At 37.0% G+C, this 23,965-nt stretch overlaps 1 protein-coding gene across 1 annotated transcript; it reads left to right on the plus strand.

Annotated features, from left to right (window-relative positions):
- Positions 1-15,607: 15,607 nt before the first annotated feature.
- On the plus strand, positions 15,608-19,638 carry LOC136215054 (CDT1-like protein a, chloroplastic). Its single transcript, XM_066002913.1, has 7 exons — positions 15,608-16,002; positions 16,951-17,070; positions 17,175-17,409; positions 17,692-18,435; positions 18,881-19,082; positions 19,176-19,266; positions 19,384-19,638. The coding sequence occupies exons 1-7, from the start codon at positions 15,662-15,664 to the stop codon at positions 19,439-19,441; spliced, it is 1,791 nt and encodes a 596-aa protein (XP_065858985.1). The 5' UTR covers positions 15,608-15,661; the 3' UTR covers positions 19,442-19,638.
- Positions 19,639-23,965: the final 4,327 nt, after the last annotated feature.

A 23,965-nucleotide genomic window follows, 5' to 3' on the forward strand; every position in this document is an offset into this window, starting at 1 on the left:
GTAACAATATCCTCTAACCAAACTTTTGTGCTTGTGTGTAGGAAACAACATGCGCTTGTGCGTTGCATGCTCTACATTTCCATCATCATAATGCATATCGTCATCCTTACCAAAATGTGTCTGTTCAATACCATTACTATGTGAACTTGTAGTACCAACATTGAACTTCTAAACTAACCAACATTGGCATAACCACGAAATGAATGTGTAAAAATATGAGGCATAATCCAACATTGGAAAATAATTAGGAGTAAGTGATTGAAAACAATTCCACGATACCCGTAGCATCCAAAACAATAAATTTGGTAAAAGTAAAGGTGAAATGGTGTGGATTTAATTGTACGGGGAAGAGTTTAGATTGTGTAAGTTGGGGAAAATGGAAAGTGATGTTAGGTTTGTGTAAGGGATAGGTACATATAGGGGTAAAATATAGGTGTGTAGGAGTTATGGAAGGAATAGGAATTGGCTCAATTGAAGTCAAAAATCCGGAACTGGTGGCTCTACAGACCGTGGGTCGCGACCGAGGATACCTATCCGCGGCCGCGGCACGCGGTATACAGAGAAATTTTCTCTGAATTTTCTTGCATTGCTCGCTGAAGTTACCGAGAATTTGACATTCTCGGCCGCGGATCAGCCCCTGATCATCCATATTTTGCATTTTAACTCTGTTTTGTGTAATTTCTTGAGAAATTATATCCTGAACTCCTTGAAAATGTAATCTGTACTTAAAAACATAAATGTAAAACATTAAATGATAAGGAAAACCAAAGGTTTTTCCTTATTAATGGAAAAAATAAATGATATAATTAATTCAATGAAGATAAGAATATCAAAGGATTTGAATAAAAAAACTGATTGAAGCATTTATGGTCATTTAAATACGTAAGTTAAATGAATCTATATTTAGTCATTTACATTTAATTTAGTCATGTACTTATTAATGTCTTATTTAATAGATTCATGAGATATTAAATATAAACTGAGAATTATCGGCATCGATTAATTATCTCTGAGAAAATTTAAACAGACATAAAACTAGTACTCAGACCAAATAATAAAAAGAATGGATTTATTATAATAGCATGAACAAATAAAACAAAATATCAAATATAAATTCAAGTATAAACAAACAAACCTATTTACATACTGTGTGAAAACAAAAATACTAAACAACACAAAATCAAATCAAATTAAAGCGTCATCCCGTTGAATTGGGATTCACATAGCCCGATAACGATCAATCTTCGCTTGCACGAAGATCTGTCTTTCTTCTGCAGAAAGAAATTGTGGGCCAATCCTAAAAACATGTTTAACCAGGCCCTTATTTTCCATGTATTCATAATCCATAAATGGAAAGGGTTCTGGATCGGTCCACGGAACATCGACTAATCCTTTCGCTCCGAGTATAATCCCACAGATTATATTCCCATATCCCGTTGACTCTCTCCCTTTCAACCTAGAAGCGGCAACCAGACCGTCCATCAAAATCTTCGATGAATTTACGGTATTGCCTCGGAAGATGTCGCCTAAGACATACAGGTCTGTGTCTTGGACCATACTACTAGAAGTGCGTCCAAACAAACTGTGACACAAGAAGTTATGTAAATAAACCATAGAATTTGATTTGATACTTTTATTATAGGCGAGTCTGGGATTGAAATGCCAAAAACCAGATAGCATTCGCCAGATGTCTCTAGACGTCATATTTCTGCCAGGACGATGTGTGGATGTATCCCGTAGGGGAAAACCAAACCAGGCATGTAACTCTGGGTAGCCAAATGTGTAAGTTTTGCCGTCGTGGCGAAAACTAAGACGCATCCGACGTTTGTTAACAAAACGTACAGAACAGAGAAATTCCAGAATCCAATCTCTAATTATTGGAAATTTCATATGAGCAAACTTAGTCCACCCCAATTTCTCCAAATAGCGATTCATATCGTTGCTTATTCCGAGTTCATCATTCAAGAACTCGTCCATATATAACATCCCGACGGGCATTGTATATCAAAATTGATAATAACGGCGTCCCTCATCATGATTATACACCGGAAAGAAACAACCATAGCGTGCTGATAAGTCAGGACGGTTATTGTCTGAAACAGAAGTCATGGTGTTTGAAAATAGGTAAGGAAGCAAAGTTCTCTGAACTTAGTTTCTGGTTAATTAAGATATAAGAATATCAAAAATTTATTCTGTCAGAGATGAAAAGAATGTAACAGAACTCTGATCCTCAATAACTTATTTATAAAATCCTAGGATGAAAGGAGGTGTTGTTTTGATGCGAAAAGGTGTTAATCAAACCTCCTAAAGATGAAGAAACTCAATTTTTCGTTTCTGAAAAGTTGTGTCTGCAGGAAAAGAAGAATACAGGTCTGATTCTGCAGGAATTCACCGTGTCGCGACCGAGGATACTGAGCCGCGGTCGCGGTATGCTAATTTTAATAAAAAAATTCGCTGAAGTTACAGAGAATTCTGATTCGCGGCCGAGGATTTCAATCCTCGGTAAGTTCAGAAATTTTTATTTTCTCTTCATTTCCTTTGAAATTTTGAAATCCTGAATTCTCAACTGAGAATTCAGATTCTCTGTAAGTTCAGAAATTTATAAGGCAAAGAAAGTAAAATTCTCAACTGAGAATTCACATTCTCAGTAAGTTCAGAAATATTTTTTTCTTCCTTTTGCTTGGACAAACTGAGAATTTGGAAATCTCAACTGAGAATTCATCTTAATTTCTTAAAACTAATTAGAACATGACTTAAATAAATTTTTATTGATTTTAAACTCGACATACTAAAAATTAAAAAATCATAAACAAATGTAAATTAAATTTAAAATAAGTAAAGATGAAAATAAAACAACAAACAAGACTAAAAATAAACAACAACAGGTTTGAAAACTTACCTGGAAATAATTTCAATTTGGAATCAAAAAGTAGAACTGCATCCAAAACTTTGAAATTATTTTTATATTTTTGTTTCTTTTGGGTTTTTTTTTTTGTATTTTCTTTTTTTTTTAGGCCCCCATTTTTTTTTAGCGTTTTCTCAAATTAAGGATCTAATGATTTCGGTTGAATGCCCGAACTTCTGGTTCTGCGCATGAACAAAAACTACGCACATGAACCGAAACTTTCAAAACTATATTAAAAGTATACAATTCCTTCCTGGAGAATAAGGTAATTTCTTCCTACTTCTGATATATCTGTCTGAGAAGAGTTGATCGGCTGTTTCTTAGAGAGATAAATGTAGGTGTTGAAGGAAGTGATAAAAAGGAAATTATTTGGGTTATGTGTAGGAATTGAATAAATTTCTTAACAAAGAGATATGATATTTTGGTGAAGGGTTAAGTTTATAGAAAAGAGATAAAGGTGTTTGGGAAAAGGTAAATTTTCTGGAAAAGTCATATGTCACGTCTGACATCCTGTTTCAAAAATTCTTCTTCTCCTTCTGATGTATTTGCATGCTGAATTTCTTTTCTGTAGACTCCTTCTGTGTATTTATATTGATAATCAAATCTCCCATCTATTGTTGAAAAAAAAACTTGAATTTTTATATCTGCAAACATCTAATTGCAAACGTTAAATAACAACGAGGATTTAGTCCTAGTGACCATCCTCAAAAACTAAATAAAAACTATAAAAATAAATAAATAGATATATAAACCAAAGTTCGAAATAAAAGACGAAAAAAAAACATAAATTTTTGTTAAAAATTTGGCGTTCCCGGCAACGGCGCCAAAAACTTGTTGAGCGATTTCCGCAAGTGCACGGTTTCGCTTGTAGTAATAAAAATATCGATCCCACAGAGAACGCTTTTTAACGAAAACTTATATTAATTTAGTTTAAATACGACTTAAGGTTTATTAAATAGATAAACGTTATTTGAAATTGGATTTGGTTTTGAAATTGCTAGAAATAGAATTAGATTAGAGTATTTAGATGTTAGAAATTATTTATGATTTAAAAGTTAATTTGCAAGACAGGAACGTTTAGAACTTTTAGAAAAACAAATAAATGTATTCGTTTGCATTAAGCAAAGAAAACAACTTTAAACTTTGTATTAATTATAATGATGAAATAAATGACGGAACCTCTAATTAATTGGCTTTGAACGCGACAAAACCCTTTCGGGATAGTTGCCCTTACTCAAATTAAAACTCTTTCGAGATGATAATTTGCCTAAGTGTTCAACAAAGTTTCCTTGTAATGATTTTGAATTTAACTACGTATTAATGAAAACACCAGCCTCACTTATATTGGATTGGTTACCATAAGTGCTGCATAACGATTTGTCGAATAGAACGGACTTTATTAGATGAAATATAAATTGATACAAGTTTACAGAGTGAAATCGCATGGACCCTTCGAGGGCGTGCAAGTGAACGGATTGATCAGTCCCTTCCTTGGGTTTCCTTAGAGGTTGTCAGGCTCAGGGGCGGATCCTTTTACTAATTCTTCTCGCTGTAACTTCGAAATAGGGATTCGGTCGGCCACTACCAAAATGCAAAACTAAACTGGAACAATGTCTAAACGCTACTAAACTTGCTATTATTGAGTAAACAATGTGTGTACAGCATATTGCTTTGAACAGAAATAAAATCTAAACTCTGACTCTTTTCTGAGTCAGAGTTTCTACATAAACTCTGCACTAATCTCTCTCTATCAATATTTCATTACCTAACATCACATGTTACATAACAACCTAAAAACAACCACTTTTCTCTCCATATCAACTCTTTATTTATAGATGTTGAAGGGTTGTGACTGAAGTGATGTGTCCTTTGTGAAGAGTCGTGTCCGTTGTGAAAGGACGTCTTTATCCACTTGAACGAACGCGTTTCTTGGATTTTAACATGTGTTCATTGAACTTGGCAGGATTTCTGCACTTACCGAGAATGGAGATCCTCGGCCGTGAATGGGGGAACATCAAGTTGAGCTTTGGACGAAGGGGAGAAGTAGCTGAAGGATGCGTGTCGCGGCCGTGGGTGGTGGATTCGCGGTCGCGGCACGGTGCGTTTTTCACTTCTTTGCTCTCATTCGTGTCCTTGACTTGGCGCTTTTGATTTACGTCGTCTTTGTCTCCTTTTGTAGGGTTTTTCTTCTGTTTTTGATCCTTTTTCGTTCCTATTTGGATTTTACCAAATATTTAGGTACCTTGCAAGAAAGAAAGATATTCGAGAGTAAAAGTAATCTAAACAGATATAAACAACATAAATTTGTAATAAAAATGATGTAAATATTAATGATATTTTAGGTATATTTTGGGCTTAACATACACCCTGAAATGAGCCCTTCATCTTCCGCTTTCCTAATGAGTCTGGATAGTACTTCAGCACATAGAATAAAAAGATAGGGCGATAGTGGGTCCCCTTGTCTCAGCCCTCTTCCTGGCACGCTTTGGTCAGAGCAATCCCCATTCACTGCCACCCTATAATTCACAGTTGTGATACATAACATCATCCACCCGATCCAGGTCTCGTGAAAACCCATCCAAGCCAACACAGCTTTCAGGAAGCCCCAATCCACTCTATCATAGGCCTTCCTAATGTCAATTTTTAAGGCAACCTGGCCATTCTTGCCTCTGTTCAATCTCTTCATATAGTGTATGCTCTCAAAAGCCACCTGGACATTATCCATTATCGATCTTCCCAGAACAAAAGCAGATTGAGTTTCACCAATAATTTAAGGAAGGATCTTTTTCAACCGATTAGCTAAGGCCTTGGCAATTATCTTGTAGATGATATTACACAGGGAGATAGGGCGAAAATCCTTAAGCATTCGAGGGTTGTCAATCTTAGGTATAAGGACAATTGTAGTATCATTTACCCCAATAGGAAATTCACCCTCTTGAAGCCATTTTGCGCATGCTGTACCCACATCTGCTCCCAATGTGTCCCAAAATGCTTGATAAAATCCAGGATTTAGTCCATTAGGGCCAGGGGACTTGTTAAGACTCATTGAAAAGAGGGCCTGTTTAAACTCCTCCAATTCGAACGGGGCAATAAGTAGCTCATTTGTAGGGGCATCAATAAGTGTGTCAATCACCTGGACCGTCTCCACCCTTACCGAGTTCGATGCAGAGAACACTTCCTGAAAGTAACCCTGCGCAAGGCCCATTAGTCCAACCTGATTTTCAATCACTCCCCCATTCTCATCTGTCAGTGAGCCAATATAGTTCTGTTGTCTTCTTGCCTTTACACTGGCATGGAAGAAATTTGTGTTCCTGTCTCCTTCCGTCAACCAGAAAGCCTTAGCCCTCTGTCTCCAATAAGTTTCTTCGGCATCCAGGGTATCATTAAGTTTTCTCTTGGCTAAGAAATAAGAGGCAATGGAGTCCCTGTCCCTACTTCCATGTAAATTCTCCATTTGGGTCCTCCATTTTCTGATCTAACTTTTAAACCGTGTATTAAACTCCTTCCCCCACACTGCCATTTTTTGCACACACCCCTTCAATTTCTCTTGCACTGGTTTGTTTCCCTGCCCTCTCTAGTGCCTTTTAACCAAATTCTAAAAATCCTGCTCTTTAAGCCATGATTCCTCGAAGAAGAATCTATTTCCTTTTCTACTACTTCTCACCCTCTCCAGCTGGAGTGAAAGCGGAAGGTGGTCCGAATATCCTGCCATACAAGATTTGAGGTGGTAGTTTTCGAACCTGTTCAGCCATTCTGCTGACGCAAAGCTCCTGTCAAGTTTTTCTCTCACCCGTAACTCAGAACCCCTACCTCTTTCCCAAGTAAACGGATTACCATTCAACTCCAGCTCACACAAGCCGCACTCCTCAATTGTTTTGGCAAATTCCTGCATAAGAATGTTAAAGTAACTAGCTCCGCCCTCCTTTTCAGAAGTGTTTAAGATACAATTAAAATCTCCTATCACTACCCACAGAAGGGTAGACTCTCTAGCCAATCTTCTCAGTAACTCCTACGACTCTCCATGCCTACTATGGTCAGCAAACCCGTAAAAGCCTACTAATCTCCAGTCTCCCTTGGCCAAGTCAGTAATTATTGCCTCAATATGATGGTCAGAGAAGCTTTTTACCGCCACCTGAACTCCTTCTTTCCATAACAAATCTAACCCTCCACTTCGGCCTCTTGTACAAACAGGGAATGCTCCCTCAAACTTCAATTGCTGCTTTATTAAACCTAGTCTGTGATCCTCTACAAGTGTTTCCATTAAAAATACAATGCTGGGACTTTGGGACGAAACCAGCTCCTTCAAGGAGCGAACTGCCCGGTGGTTTCCCAGGTCATGACAGTTCCAGCTTACACAACTCATTCTCCCTGGCGGCCCTGTGCTGTAGGGCTCGCCAATACATTTTCTGTGAAAATCCCCTTATCCTTTCCCGGAACAGAGATTCCCTCCTCCTGTCTACTCTCCCCTTCTATCCCCCTCACCTTCCCCTGGTCCTCCCTTCTCCTCTTTCTAATATCATTTAATTCCATCTCAGTGTCCTCAGAGGTCCCCTTATCTCCCCCTCCCTCCTCCCCTTTCTCCCTAGTCTCATTTTCAATTATTATCTTGAAGAATGGCCCTATAATTGGGCAGATCATAACCTCCCTCTCCCCCTCCCCAATTTGTTTGTTCGGTCCCTTTTCCCCTCTCCCTCTCCCCATATTTGTTATATCTCTCATGACTCCCAACCCTCCTCCCCTTCCTTCGCCAATTCCCATCTGGCTCCCTCCTAATGCACTTCCCCCACTGCTATCTCTAAGCCATTTCGCCCCACTTTGATCTCCTCCTCTCGTTACTGGAGCCTTTAGCCACTCTCCCCACTCTCTCTGGATTTCCCCCCTTGCAGGTTAAAAACTCTTTCACAAAAGCGTTCTGTATGGCCCATGCAACCACACACATAGCAGAAAATCCCCAACCTTTCATATTTGAATGTAGCTAACGCCCAAACATTTCCTGTACTCTTCGGTTTTTTAAATCTTTTCAGCGGTCGCTCACTGTCTAGACTGACTCTAATACGCATAAACTGTCTATGGATGCCAGTATTATTATTTAAATCATACTCCTTAAACACCCCAAGAAAATTGCCAAGTTGTTTGCCAACCATCTCAGACATAGTCCCCACAGGTAACCCATAAATTTGTACCCAGATAGAGTAATTCACTAGATTAACCTCATCCACATGTACTCCATATTTCCAGACATTCATAATCAGCACATAATTGTCAAAAGACCAAGGACCTCCAGCTAGCACCCTATCTCTATCAATCGGGTGAAAGAATTCAAAAGAGTAGAGATTAGAGCTTACCTCTTGAATTTCAATTCCTCTGACCGGTCTCCACAGTACAGCCAGCCTGTTTCTCATGCTCATGAAATTGAGTGGCCTATCCGCCACAAACCGACCTAGGAATCGGAGTCCCGCATCCACCTCCACTTCTGCCACTAGCGGCGCTATTAGGTCCAGATGCCCCCCTTCTTCTCCTTCGATCCTCAGCCTATCCATTTCCCTATCCATAATCGTAATCTCAGAAATCCCCACACTCTTATGAAGAAAAGCAATTTAGAAAACCGGTCGGCCAAGACAGATTACCGCCGGCGTAACAAAATCGGGCAAGAACGACGCCTCAACTCCCACCCCCGATTAACAAAACCCACCACAACCGACCCTGCTTCTCCGCCGCTTCAATCGCACGACTGCCCCTTCGCCATTACTCAATCGGCGCAAATCAAGAAACTCCCAAAAATCAGAAACGCTACTGCCCAGCAACGAACGCACAGCACCCAACAAACTCCCACAAGTAGGTGAGACTTACCTTCACAGGAGATGGAAGGACACTCTCACCGGCGGCCAAAACTCCCGATGACGGCGCAGCCAAGGTAGCGAGCGGCGGCGTCAATCGTAGGGTTTTCTTTTTAGTCGAGAGAGACTTTGTTTCGATACAATAACAATTTAATTTCAAATGCTTTATAAAAAAAACAATTGAATTTAAAATAAAATGCTATAATTAATTTTCTAAAATTTAAGAAGTGATTATGTATTTACTGTATATTATTAATTATTTCAACTATTTATTTTGAATTGTATGACTGAAATTGCTCGATTGTAAAAAAAAAAGGCAAAATTAAGTATATATGGAGTCTAGCTAGCTAGATTTCTCAATATATGATAGATTATATTATATGGTCGCTCTGTGAAAATAAGGGGACACGTATGTAAAAAGGGTTTTCATATCAAACTAAATTAAAATGGGCAAACCGTCTAGACATTTAGTAAAAGAAGAGTTCCGAAATTACACTGGAATAGGTCTTTGATTCCATCCCTGGAATCAAGGGAATATAATTTTTGTATACTATAAATTGTCCTTATTACAGTAGAAGTTCACTACACAGAAGTTGACATATGTTTGTAGTCTGAGCTAGTGCGCACATTCTAACTAACTATCATATTTACATCTAGCAGTTTATAAATAAAACAAGTTGCTACACGGTAACAATATATAACCATTCTTTACAATTTAAACTTAATCGGTCAGTACTTATCTTTTCTAAATTTTGCTAATTTAGTATCAGAGTGGTGTACCGTTTCTCAGTCCATCCGTTGATCTCTTTTTCTATCTCAGCTCAAACATTTTAAAAAAATCTCAACTGGCGTTCGTTCTCATATTTACTCATATCGCTCAATGCACCACGTTGTCGGTACATCAAATTAATAATCTACTAATTATTTTATTCTCCCTTCTCTTATTCTCTTAATCCAACAATAGAAAAGATTAATAATGTAAGATAGATTGCCATAATTTGGTCCTACGCCAAATTAAGGAAACTAAATAGATTTCCCAACCTAACAAATAAACTTATACTACCTTATATCATATAAAAACAACACATCTCAACATTTAGAAAAATTATTTTCCTTTCAATTTAGGTATTAGTTTGGCTTTTCAAATTTATATTTAAGATTAAATTAGTTTCAAATAACTTTTGTCTTTTATTTTATTTATTTTTTTTTTTTTGAGAAAAGTCAAATTACTTTTTTTAACATTTATAATTAACACATAAAAAATCGATGTTTACTACCGTTACTTTGTATTAATTATATTTTATTTGTACTTTATGTTTATCGCTATTGGATAATTCATAATATTTATTCAGGTTTTGTGGTTTTCTCCCGGCTTTTAGTCGGAAGACAAGCCCCATTCTTTACTTTTCTTTGGTTTTTTCTTTTATAGTTTATTATATGTTTGATCATTTTTTTTCTTTGAAATTTTTTCTTCTTTCTTATATTTCTTCTTATATAAGTGGACGTGGTATTTCTCCCTATATGAGTGATTGTGGTTTGTCTCTTTATATGAGTGTTATCATGTTCTCCTTCATGGAAAAACAGAATTTGTCTACCATCACATAGATTTGACTCATTGAAAGTTATAAAGTCATTCTTGAAGAAACAAACTCTCAAGTCAATTCTAGATGGAGTTTGTTTCCCGCCCTTATACTAAAAACAGTTCCAAGACCGGCCCTTCTCCTCTTCCAGCAACGGATCCACGCAGAGCGTGATATATCGGGCGCTCCGCGTGGGTGACTACTAGTTCAACTTTTCCTTCCGCTCCCACATCAGTGTTGCCCCCAACATTTTAAGTGTTTGGTTAGACAGCTCATTTTTGCCTTTCATAGCTGAAAATCAACTTTTTTTTTATAAAAGTATAAAATATCTGCTTCTTGGAAAAACAAATTTTTGCAACAGCAAAAGCAAATTGCATGTAAACCAAACACGCCCTGGAGATTCAGATTCAAACTCTTTTACTTTTAAATTGTAATTTTTTAATTATTTATATCGAAATGTACTATTTTTTTCTATGATAATTTATCGTTTTTCTAAATAAAAAATTAACCGCAACTTTATCATTATTTTTCTATCTCATAAAAATGTTATGTATTTTTTTCTTATTTTCTACTCTATTCTAAATTCAATACTATTTCTTTTCCTACAAATTAAAGAATATTTTTTTACATTCAATTTTTTAAAATAGAAATTAAATAATATTACCTAAACTGAAATGTTCACCAAACTGTCCATTTAACTGCTCACATGCATAGTACTTGAATCACTTGTCACCTAAGATACAAAGAAAAGACTTGTTCTTCCTCTCAAAATATTATTTAAAATTTAATAAAACAAAAAAATACTCAAAAAAAATATTAAATACTTAATTAAAAAATATATATTTCCAGGATAAATGACACCCGTGGCCACTAAACTTTATCCATTTTAATATTGTAGTCACTGAATTTCAATTTTTAACGGTATGACCACTGAACTTTATACTTTTTAACACTCGTAGTCACTCAATTTTAACTAACTCCTCAAAATGACCGTTAACGACCTCAAAATGAAAATGGGTAAATTACACCCATGGCCATTGAACTTTACCCATTTTCACATTATGGCCACTGAACTTCATTTCTTCCCGGTATGGCCACTGAACTTTACACTCTTTAACACCGGTGGCCACTCAATTTTAACTAACTTCTTAAAATGACCGTTAACGATCGTTAACGACTTCAAAATGAAAATATTCAAGAATTAAAGTTGTTCAGAACGACATTTACCATAAAACCACATTTTTTATTTTCGAAAACCACATTTTTTGGAGCTTTCTCTCTCTAAAAATTCACTTTCTCTCTCCTAACCAAACAAAACCCAAATGACCTCAAAACGAAAATTTTCAAGAATTAAAGTTCCTTAGAATATCATTAACGCTTTGGATTGTTTATTTTTAGCCATCATGGGTCATTATGAGACGTTAAGTGGCCACTGGTGTTAAAAAGTGTAAAGTCCAATGGCTATACCGGGAAGGAATGAAGTTCAGTGGCCATAATGTGAAAATGGGTAAAGTTCAGTGGCCATGGGTGTAATTTACCCAAATGAAAATATTCAAGAGTTAAAGTTGTTCAAAACGACATTTACCATGAAACGATGAAGTTTTCTCTCTGCTAACCAAACAACACCTAAATGATCTCAAAACGAAATTTTTCAAGAATTAAAATTCTTTAGAATATTATTAACTCTTTGAATTTTTTATTTTGAAGTCGTCAACGGTCATTTTGACGCGTTAAGTGGCCACAGGTGTTAAAAAGTGTAAAGTCTTGTGGTCATACCATTAAGAATTGAAATTCTTGACCGCAATGCTAAATGGGTAAAGTTCAGTGGCCATGAGTGTAATTTACCCTATATTTCCATGTTATTCTATTCTAGTTATTCTGTGGTGTATGAAAGCACACTCCATAAAAGGGTATGTGTTGTCACATCACAGTTTGATCTTGAATGGATGAACGGCTGTGATTAGTTTGAAGATCTTTAATATTAGTAATGATGAAATGTGACTTGATTTAATGGCACCTCTCCATTTAAATCAAACGGTGGGGGCCATCATGTGTGTGGGGTATATCTTTTTGAACAAGCTGCTATGATATGATATTATCATTCATCAACATACTTAAATGATTCATAAGATTCATAGTATTCCCATGGTGGCCCATCCACCTGATCATTCCCCCTTCGTCCTATTTTAATTTATTAACATTATAAACATGGATAACTTGTAATTAATGCCTTCATTCTTCTTGACCCCATCACTTAATATGTTCCAACCTAGTTTTTTTTTTATTTGGTAAAATATGTTCCAACCTAGTTAATTAAACAGTTTAAAAAATCATGTTCTAAAATATGATAATTCTAGGTCGAAGAAATATATTATCATCTCTTATCTCTGATATCGAAATATCCAAATCGTCTTGATAAATAACTTCTATGATTTGAAAACACAAAACACCATTAGACAGAGGTCGGAGTCCGACAAACCCTCTTCGATGCTTAAATCAGTGAGGTATCTTAGAGAGAATAGCAACTTAAAAGCAGTTTAGTGGCAGAGAAATGAATAATAATTGGCATACCTACTATTTCCATTTCTGTGGTATTTATAAATAATTATTTACTATCTAAGCTTGTGTGCTATACATGTGTCAGCTCCTTATAGGCTTTAGACTCTATAATTCCGCAGTAAAACAGAGTTGAGCACCTCCTTTTAAGTCTGAAGCTTCTCTTGTATCCTGCTAAATTCATCCTTCTGGAAAGAGCCATCTTAATGGGCTGGACTGATATTTAGTTGTTTAATGGGTCTGAGTATTAGTTTGCTAAGGTCAAAAGCCATTAATTACCATATCAGTCTTCGTATAGATAAAATAGTCTAAAATTGTCACTAGTTGATAAAAAAAACAATTAAGTTCCTTGTAGAGTTGAAAAGTTAAGATCCATTTATCAACGATATTAAATTTAATTAAAACGAATGGAAATAAGGTTTAGCTAACAAAAAGCATACAAAATTTATGGATTTACTTATAAATAACAGAGGAAATGATAAGTTTAAATCACAACCAAAATAAACGGCAAATAAACATATTTCTTCTTAAAACATGTGAACAAAGTTAAGAATGTAGATCTAGGGTACCTTTCACTCATTTCAATTGAATCACGTGTCTCTGCTTTCCAGTATTCTCTAGAAACATGCAAACTAAGTGTATGGATTTATAAACATTAAGATTTAGGAAAACGTTTTAATATATGAAGTGCTAAAAACCCATACCATTCATGTCTCTAATCCTAACAATTATCTAATTATGTTTTTATCTCATAATCCGAGTATCTTTAGAATCATTCAATAAAAATATAGATAAGCTACTTCTATAATGTATGAATAACCTATTAAACAACAATTAAATATGTTATCATTCATAATTAAGAAGAAAATAACTTATAACCGCCAACCTAAGAATGACTTCAACTTGTAGAGCGACGACTCATCTCTAAAAGCTTAATTTCTAATCATATCTAAATGCTCTTTTTAATCCCAAAAGATGGTATTTAAATATAATCAAAAGATAAAATAAAATACTAATAAGCCAGATAAAATTATGGACTTAGCAGTTAAACAGTTTGTTTTGACTGTTCTCACAATATAAAGAACAATATGCAAAAGTGACAAATAGCTCATACTTATTATGGGCACACAAAAAAACATAGTTCACTAAAAAACGAATCCAAACTTTATAAGCTTCTAAAAAAATCTAAAAGTAGGGGCAATAGTTTCGGTAGAGAACATGCTAATCTAAAAAAAATGATCATTGATGAGAACAATTTGCGAATTAAAGGCAATTAATAAGATTTTACGTTCATAAAAGTCATATTTTAACTCTAAATTACTTCTAAACACCTTGAATAATCAAGTATAAACTATATTTATCAAGAGATTATTTTATGAAATACCGAACAACAAAATAATGATCTAAAATCTCAAAAACTCTCAAGAGCTTTAACTTTTGGAATAACCCCACCAACAAAGTAACAGTAAGTTGGAATAACCCCATCGATTATTGTGAGATTTTTCCGTTGAAAAAGGACTGCATTTTCACCATTAGCAAATCGAATTTTTTTTTCTAACACCATTAAAATGCTAACATGACACAAATATAATTTTTCAAAATATTTTATCTCTCTTCTTTTTTCCCTCCTCTGTAACTTCTCATTGTTGTTGTTGTATTTTATTTATTTTGGGTTGAATATTTACACCATTATGTGGTTTTTTTGGTCTTTTAGCCTACGGTCAAACTAGTCCTGCCCCTTTCTCACTCTTTTGCTGACAGCGTGATTTCGGCTCTTTTTTTCTTTGTGAGAGTAGCGCTCTCGCCCACCTCTCACCATAAGATAAAGCTCAATCCGAAAGACTGGCAAGATTAAGCATCAGCCGACATTGCGAGGATCACAAGTAACTAGCCAACCTACTTCTCCGCCTCAACTCTAAGCTTATCGTCTCAGCGTGCCAACCATTCGCCTTCACACCGGTAAGACTACCGTGCAAGCAAGGCTTCCTGCTGATAAGGGATGTCAAAATATCATAATTATGTTATATAATTTATATAATTATATATAATATAGGGATAAGATGTCCTCCCACTACTAGTCCCGAAGGGCGAGCTGAGGACAAGTGCTGCTCGGGTGAGCCCTAAGTTTTACCCAAACTTTTACCCATAATTATGTGGTAATGAGTATCGCAGCAGTGTTTATATGGACCTTAATGACCAAATGAATTTAACCATTCACCGTTAAATCTAGGCTTATTAAATCTAAGTCTTAGAATGCTTTGAATCTCCACCCATGGTCATTAAGGTCCATGTAATCAAAACCGTGAATCTCGTTATCTTCACTAAATTTGTACCATTTATGACAAAAAAAAATTATAGTTTATTCGATTTATCAGTTCGAGGGTCATCGAGAATCTTTAGATGGATCCTCTCCTAATTAAAGCTCTCTATATACAATAGAATTCAAATTCGAGATCTAGTTTAAACGACTTTAAGCATTTAACCACTGAAACGAACCTTAATCTGTAGAAATTGACAATCTTAATTATTCAAAAAGTGACATATTTGGATCCAACGGACCATGCTATATCAGGAACATTTCACGCATCAAGGGCTAAGGGCCCAATTATAGAATAGCGCGGGATACAACGGCTTGAGTTGGCGCGCATCTGACGTGGCAAATCTCCACCTCAGCATTCCCGCCAAAAAAAACCCGTGCAATTTATGGGCTATGAACTTCATCTTTTCCATTCCATAACTCGATTTCGAGAAATTCGACCTCACATCTCTGTATTTCTGCCAAAATGAGCACTTCAGGCTCCTCTACGCCGTCAATCCCCTTCAAATCAAAGAAGCCACTCCAATCTACTACCAAATCCAAATCAACTGATTTAATCGCCACCCAAACCCCAGATAAGCCGCCGGCGAAACTCCCTCCGCGCCTCCGGAACCGCCGTGTGGCTCTCTCGGTGAAAGATGTCCGGGAGGTTGCTCAAGGCATTCGAGATGGACTCGACCAGAAGCAGGCTGACCTGGTCGCTAAATCCGCCCGTCGACAGATCTCGTCTTCGCCCGACGATTCCACTAGTGTGGCCTGCAAATCAGAGAGTGCTGCGGCTGGTGAACCGGCTAAACTTCCGGCGAAGTAAGTTTGTGTTTTACCATTTGTTTTTTGTTTTATCTTATTTGCAAATTAGACATCCTTGCATGTTAATATTGATTGGAAATTGTTTTTTTAGATGAAATATTGGCCGTTTTTATCGTCTAAGCCTAGGATTTTGAATTTTTGAGATCTGTGGATATGGTTTTTGATTCGCTCGGTTTGTAGGTTATTTACAATTGTTCATTTGATTTTTGATTATAAAGCTTTGTCTGTAAAAACTGTGAATTCTTACTAAGAATTACTTAAAATCACAATGAATAACAGTGAAGAAGATTACAGATTATATATACCTAAAAAAACACACTAGAATGCGACTTCAACTAATCTGCTATCAGTTGGTTGATTCCCTGCAAAACTAGTGACATTTGCCACCTCAGCATTATGCATCAACAACCAATATGCAGGATAGAATCTTGAAATAAGAACCTTCAACTGAAACTGAATTTCGTATGATTTCACATACTTTCACATTGTCAGTGTTTGTTGTTGTTCTCTTATTTGCAAATTGGATATCCTTGCATGTTTTATTGGAAATTGTTTTTTATGAAATGCTGGCTGTTTTTTGGTTAAAGCCTGGGATTTTGAATTTTTCTAATTTACATTATGAACAATTTACTTTCAGAAACAAGAATATTTCAGATAAGTTATTGTTTTCAGAACTTGGTTTCCTAGCTTCTGATTTGGCAACATGCTGGATTCTTCAATTATATAGGATATTCATGAAAGCTTTCATTTTTCTGTTACTAATTTGCTCATTGTATTCTGTTTGGGAGTACATACTTTTCCTTTCATCTTTATGTATATCCCAAAACAATGTATGTATTGTATTCAAATTTTTGAATTACAGTAAATGACCCACAAAGTATAGAGGAAGATCTTTACATGTTGCAACAACTATTATGCTTATTCAGACATGTGTTTTTATTGCAGGTACGAGATGCTGGGCGAGTTTTTTGATTGCTTAGATAGTTCGATTAGGCTGCTGCGGTTGAAGCGTTCAATTTCTAGTTTGACTAATATTAGCCGTAAAATCGAATGCTTATCAGATAGGTAAGTCTTGGTTTTCTTTTCTTCTAAAAAATTTAGCTTTAAATGAAGCATAGATTGTGATGCTAAGAATCAGATTTTTGACTGATGCCTCCTTGTGTTTATAGGAGATTTTCTCATCGGCATTTAGCTCAATTGAAATACATTATGCCTGAGGTGATTGAAGCAAAGAGGGTACTCGTGCTTGATGAGCGAACCAGCTGTATGAAGCCGGAGCTTCATGTATCTATTAATGTAGATGCTATTGAATTTGATGGGAATTTGCAATCTACTAGTAGGAATCTTCAATTGAGGAAGATCTTCCGCTCACGGATTGCAGATTTTTATAAAGCTCACCCACAGGTTTGATTTTTTTTCACTCTTCTGCTTATCATTTATTCAATGGTATTACAGTTAGTGGAAGATTGAAATACACGTCTCTGTGAATTTATGCAAGATGTGTTTCATTAATGTGATCTCATTTGTCATGAGATAATGATATTTGTAAATTTTGTTTTAACATTGCCTATAAGTTATAATTGATAGTGTAGCACGCCAACTGAAATTATCAAAGATAAATAATCTGAAGTCAATCTTGGTTTTTGTGCTTAACTTATAATTTCACCTATTGTTACTTACATTCAGGGTGACGAAATTCCAGAAGAGTTGTTGCCAGAGCCATTTAATAGATCAAATCAAGCTCAAGACCCTAACTCGTCATCATCCACTGAGACATCAACTGATGCACATGTAGGACCTAGTCACAAAGCTCCATTGCCTGAAAAACAGCAACCAGCAGTTGCATCTCATTTCTCAAGATGTTTCAGGAGGCACTTCTCTCAGAGAAGTACACCCATTGAACCAGTAAATACTCAACAGAATGCTGGAAAGTGGATGCAGAGCCTCAACAAGATCTCCTCTGATGACGAAACTAGTTGTGCTGCTCCATCCCCTACTCATGTGTCTCCTTCCTATCCATTGGATGACCACAAATGTTCATCAGATTCTGATGTTTCAGCTGATATGCGTGTGCAGTGTGTCACTGCAACTCCTCACAAAGAGATAGACTCCTTAAACAGTAGAGATACTCCCAAAGATATAGCCAGCATCCATTCAACTCCTGCAAAACTTGTTTTAACTCCATCTACATCGTCTAGAACACCAGCATTACATCCACAAAAAAGATGCTATATGAGTCCAGATGATCCCTCTACCTTCTCAGAAAACAAGTTAGTTAGGCGCCCACTAGTAACCAGGTCCTTGAAATTTGAAACCCCATCAGAGAATGTAGTGGATGAAGTTAATAACATGGAGGATGTGTCAACTGCTGCTGCTGCTGATGATGATGATGATGTTTTGAGTATTCTTCCTAAGAGTCTTCTGCAATCGGTAAGCCTATCTAAGTTTCCCATGCTTGTTCCCCTTTTTCGGTGCATGTACTTTTCAAGCTATTGTTATTTTTATCTATGGTTCAGCCACCTGGCTCAATTGTGAATTATAACTAGTACTGCAGATTATATGGAAATTGTAATTGATATGCTAATGGAGATGCACGTGTTAGTAGTCCTTTCAACTTCTACGTTCATGTTCTTGCCCTTTGCTAGTGTTTTTCTTCCTTACATATGACTCGGGCAGTATAAGCCGAGTTATGCTCAGGATAGATGAGAATTTCCTGCAATTTGTGCTGTTGTCTGGAGTATCAGAACTTTCTTTTCAATTATCTGAACAGATGTTCTTGTGGAAACAAGTTTATAATTGATGTGGGCACTTAGTAGACACAAGGCTTCTCAATGCTGTAGCTGCAATATATAACAAACTCTATTTCCCTTTGCAGATAAGAGAAACAGAAAGAAAAACCCGAGAAGAGCGGGATCCAGCCATCTCACAGGCAAAGAGACGGCGACAGATGATTGCGTGCCTTCCTAAGCTCTTTAACACGATTCATTTTTTAATTCAGTCCATAAAACGATCAGTTATCACAAAACAGGAGCTTATGCACAAGATTATTGCAAGCAATTATGATATTGTGGATAGCAGTAAGATAGTATTCTTCAGTACATAACTGCTTCTATATTTTGTACAGTTAGGAGTTTGATCTAATCTTCAGTTATTATTCTTTATGTTTACAGGAGAGGTTGAAGAGCAGCTAAACTTGTTGCTTGAATTAGCTCCAGAATGGATTTCTCAGAAATTGACGTGCAGCGGGGATTTGCTCTTCCGGTAAGTCACAATTAGTACCTGAAACCGAATGGCTCCTAAAATGATACATAACTATGACCAAGAGATGAACTATGCTTCTTTATGTGGCTTGACATTATATTTTCTCTTAATTCACAGTATCAACAAAATGTCAAGTGCTGACACTATACGAGCATGTCTTGAAGAAGCAAAATGACTACAGAACTTGTTGAAATTATTGCAGAAGCAGCGTATTTTGTTGCGCTAGCGTTTTGAACATTGTACATAGAAAAATTTAGGCATTTAGATGCTGGAAATAGCTTTAGTCTTCCAGTAGAAACGAAAGACAGTGAAAAACACTAGTCCGTTCTGAAATTGTGAAAAAGCTTTTCATAATATTATTTGTAACATTCTTTCTGCTTGTTTATAACTTTTTGCTGAAAGAATGGCTTCAATTGTAATTATTCTTATTATTATTAGTTAGTTTAATTTGTTATTCTGTTAATAGCCTAGATGTTATCTTCTATTAGCCGTTATATTATCGTGTTCGTGTCGTGTCATTTTCGGGTTTGTGTTAAAAATAATAAACCCAAAAACTTTATCGTCATAATCGTGCTAACCTGTTCGTGTTTGTGTCGATTTCATGTCGTATTTTCAGATGACATGTAATTTTGTTAGATATATATTAATAGTAACTTTTAAAAATATAAGAAAATATGATACTTTTTTTTAGAAGAAAACAATTTAAATTAAATAGAATCAACATCGTTACAAAAGGCACTCTGTAAAACCACATAGGCCTAAAAAACCTCAAAACGATCAGCATTGGAATGGGCTGAGTGAGCCATAACACGGGCTACATCATTGGCTGATCTGTGAACAAAAGACACAGAAAAGTCGGTATGAATACGAAGTAACTCTTTAATATCCTGAATGACACTACCAAATTCTAAACCCATATGATGCTTTCCCGAAGGGCAAGGGCCTCCACTAGTTTAGCCATTGGGACTCCTGATGCTGCTGTGCTCAGAGCAGGTTGCTAGTGTGATTTCGTAGGACAGCCCCTGTCCCGAATCTTTTCTCTGCAACTTATGAAGATGCATCCGAATTGCATTTTAAGCTACCAAATGGTGGACACCTCCAACTACCATCCATCTTGGCCTGAGCCGCTCTGTTTGCTCCACTTACCGCACTGTCGTTTGCCTCCAGCCAATCCGTGAGGAACCGCAACGATTCCGCGATCAATCTAAATTCCACAACTTTTGGTTTGGTTCCATCCAAATCGCCCATATAACCATAGCAGCACGACTCATGTCCTCACTGAAAGCAGATACACAGTAGTTGAAAAACCAGTCTTCAACCAGTTCCATTCCGTGTAAAGTTAATACTGAGAGATTCGCGATTATATAGATTACTCTATAATGATTGAAAAATGACTCAAAAAATGGTAGAATCAAATAAGTCTAACTTGCAAACATTAGGTGATATCACAGAAATATAACTAAGAAAGGAGAAGGAGAAATCTGAAGCTTGAGAAGGAAGGAGAAGATTATATTCAGTGTAAATTGCATAAACGTTTTACAGCAATGAGCAAGGTTGATATAGCCGTTGTACCATCTCTCTCTCCTCTAACAGAACAGAAACGACAAAAAACAAAAGGACACGTGCCACTCACAAATTGACACCTTAATTGAATTAAACGCAAACTAAAATGATTAAAACGGCAATTGAATTCTTCCACATATCAATCCACTCCCCTTAGGAACCTTGACCTCAAGGTTCAGTGATCTGAAATTCTGGAAATCTAGCTTGAATCTCTGGAGCGAATTCCCAAGTGGCTTCTGCAATGGAACGGTCAGACCACTGTATGAGAAGTTTAGTAGCTGCCTGGTTTCCACGTTTGACCATTTTCCTTTCCAGGACTGCCACAGGAGTTGGCCTGGTTTCAACTGGTAATGGCAACTGAACTGAAGTTAATGCTTGTGTCGTCTTCAATTGGGATCGTCTTCAATTGGGAGACATGGAATACTGGGTGTATTTACGAACTAAGGGGAAGATTGAGCTTGTAAGCTGCCCTGCCAATCTTGTCCACTATCTCAAAGGAACCAAAATACAATGGTGATAGCTTGTGATTACTTTTTTTTACTGTGCTTTGTTGTCTGTAGGCCTGTAGTTTGACATAGACCCAATCACCAACATTAAATTCACGATCAGTTCTGTGGAGATCAGCTTGTTGCTTCATCCTATGTTGAGCTCTCCCAAGCTGTTTCTTCATTACTTGCAGGGCCTCCTCTCTATCTCTCAAAAACTGATCCACAGATTCAATCTTAGAATCCTTTGAGAAGTAGGGGATGTGAATTGGCGGGGGAACCCCATAAATTACTTCAAAAGGGGTGAGTTGAGTGGAAGTATGATAGGAGTATTGTACCACCATTCCGCTAAGGGTAACCATTTAGCCCATATCTTTGGATTTCCACTTATCATACATCTCAAATAAGTCTCCAGGCACCTATTTACCACCTCTGTTTGCCCATCAGTTTGAGGGTGGTAAGCAGAGGATTTAAGCAATGCCACTCCCTGTAGTTTGAAAACTTCCTCCCAGAATTTGCTCACGAAGATGGGATCCCTATCACTCACAATTGAGGTAGGCAGACCATGTAACTTGAAGATGTTATCCATAAATGCCTGAGCCACCGTAATTGCCGTGTATGGATGGTGGAGGCCTATGAAATGGGCATATTTGCTTAAATGGTCCACAACAACCATGATGACCTCTTTTCCCCCTGACTTTGGAAGCCCCTCAATGAAGTCCATGCTCACATCACTCCAGATAGTCTGGGGTATAGGCAAGGGTTGTAAGAGTCCTGGAGTTGCCACGTTCTCTGGTTTGCAAGTTTGACAAACAGCACAGTTCCTGACAAAATTTCGCACATCTTTCTCCATTCCCTTCCAATAAAAGAGAAGTTGCAATCTTTTAAAGGTAGCCTGCACACCTGAATGTCCTCCTTGAGCTGTGTCGTGCATCAATGTCAATAGTTTGGATCTCAAGGCCGCATCATTGCCTATTACCATCCGTCCCTTCCTCCTTAAGATAGATTCCTTCCATGAATAGGGCCCTTTATAAGAGGAATTGTTCTGCAATTCCTGAATGAGAGCTTGTAACTGTGGATCCTGCCAACTAGCCTCTATTTCTGGCATAAGACTCCCATCAGCAGTGGAAACCGTCAAGATTGCTAAATCTGCACTAGGCAGCCTTGATAAGGCATCAGCAGCTGTGTTATCACTCCCCTTCTTGTAAGTGATATCAAAATCATACCCAAAGAGTTTGGCTATATATTTCTGTTGGTGAGCGGTTGTAATTCGTTGTTCAAGAAGAAATTTCAAACTTCTGTGGTCTGTCCTGATGGAAAAATGTCTGTGAGCCAGGTAATGATCCCACTTCCTTACTGCGTATACTACTGCCAGTAGCTCTTTTTCATAAATTGATAAGGACTAGTGTCTAGGGGCCAATGCTTTGCTAATGTAAGCAATTGGGTGTGATTCCTGCATAAGAACAGCACCAATTCCAACTTCACAAGCGTCAGTTTCAATTATAAATTGTTTATCCGGAGATGGTAAAGCCAAGAGAGGGGATGAAGTGAGAGCATGTTTCAAGACTTCAAAAGATCTCTGGGCTTGATCCGTCCACTTGAAGTTGTCCTTCTTCAACAGTTCTGTGAGAGGTTTACTAATGACCCCATATTGTTTAATAAACCTCCTGTAGTACCCTGCAAGCCCCAAAAACCCGCGAAGCTGCTTAATTGTCACAGGAATGGGCCATTTTGCCACAACATCTAACTTTTTTGGATCAGTAGATACTCCCCCTTGTTGGATAATATGTCCCAGATACTCCACCGAATTGGTGCCAAATGTGCACTTGCTTCTTTTTGCTAGGAGTTGGTGTTGTTGAAGCTTCAAAAAAACAGACTTGAGGTGTTGTATATGTTCTTCCATGTTCCTGCTGTACACCAATATGTCATCAAAGAACACTAATACAAAACGCCGAAGGTAAGGCCTGAACACCTCATTCATCAAACTCTGGAAGGTCGAGGGGGCATTTGTCAGCCCAAAAGGCATGACTACGAATTCATAGTGCCCTTCATGTGTCCTGAAAGCAGTTTTATGTATATCTGCTGGATGCATACGAATTTGATAATATCCAGAAGTTAAATCAATCTTAGAAAAAACAACAGCAGCATGTAACTCATCAAACAATTCTTCAATTATGGGAATAGGGAACCTATCCTTAACTGTGTTCTTATTTAACTCCCTATAATCAATGCACATCCTCCAAGTACTATCTTTTTTCTTAACTAAGACTACTGGAGAAGAGAAAGGGCTTACACTATGTTGAATGGTCCCATTCCCTAACAATTCCTGTATCATTTTCTCAATCACATCTTTCTGTAAGGGAGAGTGTTTATAGGGTCTAATGTTAACAGGTGAAGTGCCCTCAACAAGAGGAATTTGGTGGTCATGGGACCTCTGTGGTGGTAAGTTGGTGATTTGATTAAATAGGGAATGAAACTCAGTAAGGAGGGAATCAAGTTCCTTGGGTTGGGTTTGTTCCGAAGGAAGAGAGTCTTTGGTAGTGTGCATTTGAGCTAGGAAAGCTGGGTATCCACGTTTCAGCATTCTTAACATGTTACCTTTAGTTACAACCTGTACTGAAGATGAATTCCCAAGTCCCTTAAGCTGATAG

Source organism: Euphorbia lathyris, chromosome 1 (genome assembly GCF_963576675.1).
Source record: "Euphorbia lathyris chromosome 1, ddEupLath1.1, whole genome shotgun sequence".
NCBI classification, from domain to species: domain Eukaryota; kingdom Viridiplantae; phylum Streptophyta; class Magnoliopsida; order Malpighiales; family Euphorbiaceae; genus Euphorbia; species Euphorbia lathyris.